This window comes from Nelumbo nucifera, chromosome 1 (genome assembly GCF_055504915.1).
Source record: "Nelumbo nucifera cultivar China Antique chromosome 1, China Antique-T2T, whole genome shotgun sequence".
Lineage (NCBI taxonomy): Eukaryota > Viridiplantae > Streptophyta > Magnoliopsida > Proteales > Nelumbonaceae > Nelumbo > Nelumbo nucifera.
In genome coordinates, this window is record NC_142649.1 from 106151429 (window position 1) to 106159210 (window position 7782).

Genomic DNA, 7782 nt, shown 5'->3' on the forward strand with positions numbered 1-7782 from the left:
ACTGGCTTCTTCTTGGCATCCTCGATGCCTTGAGAAAAGATCTTTGTCCTCTCCCTAATATCCTCTTGAAGGTATTCGACCTGATGCTGCAAGTCCAGCCTTAGGTCCGTCATGTGCTTCACTACCACTCCCATGGCCTCGGTGTCTCTCTGAGACCTCGCCAGCCTGGCCTGTGCAACGCGAGAAGCCGCTTCGGCAGCCCGAGAAGCCGCTTCGGCAGCGCGGGAAGCCTCTTCGGAAGCTCGTGCCCGCCTCGAGCTCCTTTCCGCTTTGGCCGCTAAGGCATGGATGGGGGAGTTCACCTACCAAAAGGAAAAATAATGAGAATGTTCAAAGAGCAATAGCAAGAAAGGTAATGACAAGGAGCCCGACAAGAAGTCGCTGACTTACCACCATGGCATAAGAGGCAGCACGCCCAACTACATAGTTCAAAGGAAGCTCGGACCACGTCGCGACCTCCTTAGGGTAAACGGCCTCCCTACTTTTTTGAAGAGCGTGGTTCGGCGACAACACGCTCTTGAACTCGCCTTGGCCTCCCGAGCTTGAAGGCTCAGCTCGCGTATAAGCAGTCTCAGTGTAAGGAGGAGTCCCCATATAAGCAGCCTCGACGTAAGGGGCCCCTGCCGCTTGTTGTACTGGTGGGGCCATCTCGGGCTCCCTGGGCAGATCCACTGGTGGGTAGCCCGGTACCTCAGGCTCCGCATCTCGGGGCAGTTCCGCACGAGTTCGTTTGGCAACTCGCTTCCTCCTCTTCATGGCATGAAATAGGTTCCCACCGCGAGTCTTTTCTGCGTCCATCACACCTGCAAAAAGAGCTCGACATCAGGCAAACAAAAGAACGGAAAGCAAAACAAAAGGCAAGCCTCTGAGCAAGGAACGTACCCGAACTCAGGCCAGCCTGGATGAGTTTGGCCTCCGTCAGATAATGGTGGCATTTTAGCCCAAGCTGGGCCCATTCCCGGAGACCCTTCGCCGTCTCCTTATCTAGCATAACACCGGCATCGGGGGCAGCCATCCCCCACCCGGTTTGGAACGGCCACCCCATTGCACTTCGCACCCCGAAGTAGTCTTGTTTCCATGCTGGGACCTTGTTGGGAAGATCGTGTAAAAGCTTGAACCCCGGGCGAGGAGACAGGTAGTACGCCCACCTACACCCGGGAAGGGGACCCGTTTGCTTCTTAAGCATTAGAATGAAAGAAAAGATCTCCAGGTCTAAAGGCAAAATCTATTCGCAAAAGAGGGAGATAGTCCCAACCAAATTACGGATAGAATTTGGGTGGAGCTGGCCGACGGTAATGCCGAAGTGGTTCATAACCTCGACGATGAGGGGGTGGATGGGTAAGCGCAACCCAGTGACGAGCTGCTCCCGGAATATCACGATCTCGTCGGGATCGTGTTCCCAAGGGAAGTCGCTCGATGGTATAAAGTAAGTGTACTCCCTAGGCAGGTTGAACTGGGTGATAAGGGAGTAAAGCCCCCCAAGCGTCATGGTTGAGGGCCCAAACTTGTCTAACGTCTGACCTCGACGGGAGGAGGACGCCAAACTACTTGAGGCGACTCGGCCTACGGGTTCGAACTCTTCCTCGAGCTCTACCTCGGGTTCACTAAGGCTGTCAGGGGATGCAGCTCGGTTCGTAGAACTTGCATCTGACCCCCTCGAAGAACTGTCTAAGCTGTTCGAGCTAGACATCGGGAGGAAAAGAATACTAGGAAGAAAGTACTGACTCACCCGGAAAAAGCAAACGGACTACGGAAGGTTGACGCGAGCTAAAACTTGGACGCGAGCTCAAGAAGCAAACGCAGGAGAATGGCAATGAAAAGCGACTGGGGTCCCCCACTATTTATACCCACAGTGACCGAAAACCGACGATTCTGATCGAGGCAAATCCAACGGCCCATGATCAAGTTGACCGCACGCCTCCTAAGACCGACACGTGACTAGCCGCACGTCTTTTGAAATTGAAGCAGTGCCAGCGCACGTCTCCCCGCATTAAAGGCGACAGTGGTGCGTTTTTCAAATTTGAAATAACGCCCGCTGTCACGTCTCCCAGCGGCGCGTTTTTTAAATTTTGGAATAACGCGCGCTGTCACGTCTCCCAACATTTAAAGATAGATTGGCGCGTTTCCTAACTTTTTGGCACTCGAGAAACCTGGAAATCTCCTGGCGAACACACACTTCGCGCTATCAGTCAACTAGTTCAAAGTACGGGTCAAATCCACCTGCCACCTCGCAAACTCCTTGCACCAGGGCAAGCCCCTTAGCGCGAGGAGTGGGGCGCAATTGATAAAGGAAGATTTGGCGATTCAAGAGTCCAAGATACATCAAGAATTCAAGATAAATCAAGAATTCAAGAATTCAAGATAAATCAAGAATTCAAGAATCCAAGATCATCCATGAAACCAAGAGTTCAAGATAATCCAAGATTCATACCAAGATTAGGATAACTCATGCATGGATAAGATCCAGGGAGATCGGACGGTGGAGATCAAGTCAAGAAGAATCCTAGCAGATTAGATGTTTTGATATCTATCCTAGTTGTTATTTCCTAGTTCTTTTACAATTTCCAGATGTATTATAAATACTGCTATTTCCCAGTTAATGAACACAATTCATACTTCAGATTTTCAGATTTTCTTGAGTTCTCTTCTTTGAGTTTTCGCCACCTTTTCTCTCTCTTAGAGAAATCGGTGTTATTCGCTAGGTGCTAGCGAACGCCCGATGCTTATATAGCCAGCTCCGGTTCTCATTGCTTCCATGCTGCGTCAGGTGGTATCAGAGCAGGGAATTCGCCCAGTCATGTCCAACCAAGACGGTAGCAGTCGCAACCCACCCCGTGACAGGGATCAGGGGTTCCTAGCTGTTTGGAGAGCAATCGAAGAGCAGCGCATGACCACAACTGCGAACCTTGTTACGGAAGGTTGTTCCAAGGAATCGGGATAACCCGTACCCAACCGGAGGAGACAACCACGGTAAACCACTCATCGCTCCTATACCCCGGAATCCTGTTCTTGATGATGATAGCGACGACAAAGTAGAACTCGGCGTTGCTCCAGTTATTCCCGGTAACAGTCTGTACCACGTTCCTCTTGATAGTGCAACATTGATTTTTGGGTTCAAGTCGTGGTTACGTCAGACATCCACCGCAACGATTCTACCTTCAATTCCTGGTAGATTGTCGGCTTCGACCCGGTTGGCCTTTGAGCCTATTTCCGATCGAACAACGCATCGTTCTATTCGGCCCTCAAATGGGAAACAACCATCGAAGAAAGCTCATCCTTCATCGGCTTTTTCAGAAGATGTGCGGGGAAAAGAGAATCAGTCCTGCACTAATTCATCAAAGAACAACAGGCGATCCCCAAAAGATAGAAACACAAAAATCTGAACCCCAGTGAAGAGGCCCCCCCATTGAGAATGGATCAGTAGAGAAGCGTTTGGATCCTCTGAAACTACAGCTAGAATGTGGAGCCATAGAACAAGACACAGAAGAACAAAGCGCATCAGTTGTTCCTGAAGAAACAGCACCAGAAGGAGAGAGTAACGGTGCTAACAAAATCTCAGAAGAAATTTTGAAGTGCCTGTCAAGCATTTTCCTGAGGATGAGCAGGATGAAGAACAGGCCCATCTCATCAAGGAGGCCTATCTCACCATATGGGCGACAACTCATAGGAAGAATTCAAGATAAGCCAAAGTACTCAAAGAATCCAAGATAATTCAAGAGTCCAAGATACATCAAGAATTCAAGAGTCCAAGATACATCAAGAATTCAAGATAAATCAAGAATTCAAGAATTCAAGATAAATCAAGAATTCAAGAATCCAAGATCATCCAAGAAACCCAGAGTTCAAGATAATCCAAGATTCATACCAAGATTAGGATAACTCATGCATGGATAAGATCCAGGGAGATCGGACGGTGGAGATCAAGTCAAGAAGAATCCTAGCAGATTAGATGTTTTGATATCTATCATAGTTGTTATTTCCTAGTTCTTTTACAATTTCCAGATGTATTATAAATACTGCTATTTTCCAGTTAATGAACACAATTCATACTTCAGATTTTCAGATTTTCTTGAGTTCTCTTCTTTGAGTTTTCGCCACCTTTTCTCTCTCTTAGAGAAATCGGTGTTATTCGCTAGGTGCTAGCGAACGCCCAGTGCTTGCATAGCCAGCTCCGGTTCTCATTGCTTCCACGCTGCGTCATTCATCATTAATAACAAAAGTCCTCATTTACTATACTTAGTTTTGTTTAATATTTTCCAAGGTATGGCCTTTTATATATTTTTGGCATTTTTTTGTATTTTTATTATATGATTTATGATGTCACAAGTTCAAATGATTGAATTCTTCACCCACCACAAGCCAATACAGTCAATTGTGATGCGGATTCAATCCTTTTTATATACAATGTAAATTAATTTAGTGATAATTATTTGATTAAATTAGACTAGGAAGGTTTGGGTAGGTGGATACAAGACCACTAACCATGCCGGTTAGAAAAAGTGATTTGTTACACATTGAAGTGGCTAGATGAGTTCGAGTAAACAAAAAAGGACATGGGTAGAAATAGTAAGAAATGATTTAGGCTCTAATAATCTAATAATGGATATGGCTTTAAATAGAATGGATCAACGAAACATGATTCATGTAGCCACCCCATATAGTTGGGATAAGGCATGGGTGATAATGATGATTTCTTTCAATTAAATATTTTGTTGAATGCAATGTTAAAATTTGAAAAATATGGACTACTTTAACAGTTTATACTTTTATATAGATATGTCCACAAATCCTTTTTTTCTTTTTTTTTTCTTAATCATAATATTTATTTTTAGTAAATTAAATTTCTAATCAAATGTATTAGAATAATTGATTAATATAAATTAAATTTGGAGAGAATTAATATTTGAAATTAGTATTCTTTTAAACTAATATATAGAATATTTTAGTTAGGAATGGGCCATCTAAATAAATTGATTAATAAATTTTTAATAATATTAGAAATCTAATATTATATTGATTTTTGTATTTAGCTTCTATGTTAAATAAAAATTATAATATAATAAATAGAGTATTGAAATAATAGTAAATTAAATAAATGGATATTTAATAGAATTTCAACTAATGATGAGTGAATTCTTAAATCTTTTGACATTAATGACAATTGAATTTATAATGTCTACTGATGCTTCTATCTTTTAGAATATGCACATAAATAAGAAAATTTATAGGGGTTATTGGATGATTTGGACTACCTCATTTTATATATATAACTAGGGGTTAATCGAACTGTGGGCTAATTTTTGAAACTGAATTGGGGTTATTGGTTTTTGGAAAATCGATATCCGAAGCTGATCGATTAACCGGTTGACTGGTTCGGTTAACCATCGGTTCGGTTTGTTGGTTTTTTATTATTTACAATATTTATTATAAAAAATATGTAAATATATAATAATGCATTTTTATTAATTTATCATGTATAGAAAATATATAAATATATATATATAATACTAGAAATATATATATATATATATATATTATTTTAAATATTAAATGATATATTATATATTATAAATATATATAATGCATTTTTATTAATTTATCATGTATAGAAAATATATAATATATATAAAAATATACATAAAATATATATAAATATATGTATACCGGTTAATTCGATTAGCTACCGATTTTCTATTTTGATTAATTGAAACCGAACCCACTGGTTTGATTAACCGAATTCTCATTCATTTTCGGGTTCGATTTTTCGGTTTGTTTTTTCTCACTCTTATATATAACGGGATGGTGTCAAAAGATGCCAATGTTATACAGGAGAGTTTGGGAACCTAAATTGGTTGAGATGAGTTTATAGCCCCATGTTTGATTTTCTTGTAAAACCCAGTAAAACTATAAGTGGGTTAGGAAGGAATAGTAGGAGAGAGAATAAATGTTGACAGCAGCATTTGAGATATATAGAATAAACAAATTATACATATTATGAGGGTCCATAGCCCATCTCCCCAAACCCATCAGCATTGTGAAGGCGGGATTCGATCCCAATGTGTCAACCTAGAACCAACTAGCAACTGTGGGTGTAGGAGTCGATCAGGCGGCATATATATATATATATATATATATTCCCCGTGTTCATTTGATTTTGATGTCAGTTAAACCAGTGTCCAGCAAGAATTTGTGGAAGGATCAAACAAAGCGGGGAGAAGGTACTTCTTTCCATTTATGCCATAGGCATTGTAACTAGCACCAGTTTTGGGATCCACCAACAGTTTTCCTGCGTAACCAGGATATGCCCCCTTGCCAAACACCCCTGGGCAAGCCGAGGCAGCCTCTAGAGGTGCTTCCGCCGGTCCCTGGAAAAAGCCGTCGGCGAAGGGATTCGTGGCGGTTGCGGCCAAGAGACTGGCCAGGTTGATCACCACGCCGTCCATGCCGACGTCGTTGTTGGGAGGCACCAACGGCGTACCCTTTGGTCCATACACAGGCTGGTGGAACGGCCACGCGCATACACCGGGACACTGAGAGGCTGGGTTGCCCACCCAGATGTATGTGAATTTGTTGTGATGCTCCCCTGCTGTCTTGGATTCCGAGGTACCATGAATCCCGCACCTGCTCCTGCAGAAGCCTTCCACCGTCACATCCGACGACGTCAGTACTACGTTTATGGCATCCTTTTGTTCTCCTCTGGCTGCCAATTGTAGGATTTGCAGGATGGAGAGAGTCCTCCCCATCGAATAATTCTCGTCCAGGATCTGTTTGCCCTCCTGGAGAACGATCGCATCTTTCTTCTTCTTCTTAGATTCCATTTGGTAGTACTTTTCGATGGCTTTCCACCAGCTTGACACAGACGGTTGGGCCTGGCCAACCTTAAAAAACGTCGACTTGCAAAGAGAAGAGACGAAATCGGAGATGATGGCTCGCTGGTTAGTGTTGAACTTGCCATACCAGATGAGATTAATGGAGGTTTTTCCATGGAGAAGGGTGCCATTGTGGTATTGAAAGCGTTGATCTTTTTCGGGTATCCCTTTCCCGGAGGAGAAATGGAACAACGGTAAGAGTTGAAAGAATAATAATAATAAGAAGAAGAAGAACCTGGTAGGAACTGATAGAGAAGCCATTAATTGTGAATGTGTTGGTTGTGGAGAGCAGAAACTTGAACCTTATATATTGAGTTCGGGAGGACGAATTATTTAGTTACATTACATGCTAATAATATGATTCGATTCGTTTGTGTAACTAAAAATAAGGGAGGAGGAAATTGGATGGGTAATAGAAGAAGTTGATGTTAGATACAGCGAAGCCGAAGACATTAGAGCCTAGCGCTTTTCTTTAGCTATCTATTTCCTTTTTTTTTTTCTCCTACTTTTTTGCGAATGTGTCCCACCGAATTGGAAACACCATTGTTTAGTTGATTCTGTCACCACCAAATACTAATGCAGAAAGATCGGACACAGCATTCTCTATCAGGAATGGATAGGAGGTTTGAATGTCGTTGACTCGTTGTATGGTGTTGAGACTCAACACAGGAATTAGGAGTTCACAGTTCTTGAACGACACTCGTCACCTGTATTAAATTAGCATGTTCAAACTTGTTTTGTATTTTCCATTTCTTTCGGGGCAAAGAGAAATGGGTTCCTTCAAATCTCAAATCAAGGAGGGTACACGGCTTGGTAATCTGCCTGAATCAAGGACCCTATCACCGCCTGATCACCGGGTTTGTTGGATCAGTGCAGTGAAACATTCTATTTATCTGCAATACATAATAGACAA

General features: G+C 42.5%; 1 protein-coding gene across 1 annotated transcript; it reads right to left on the reverse strand.

The window, feature by feature from the left end:
- Window positions 1-5941: 5941 nt before the first annotated feature.
- LOC104608692 (protein PHOSPHATE-INDUCED 1-like) lies at window positions 5942-7479 on the reverse strand. The gene has a single exon (XM_010274745.2). It carries the CDS (start codon window positions 7128-7130, stop codon window positions 6165-6167), a length of 966 nt encoding a protein of 321 aa, XP_010273047.1. The 5' UTR covers window positions 7131-7479; the 3' UTR covers window positions 5942-6164.
- Window positions 7480-7782: the final 303 nt, after the last annotated feature.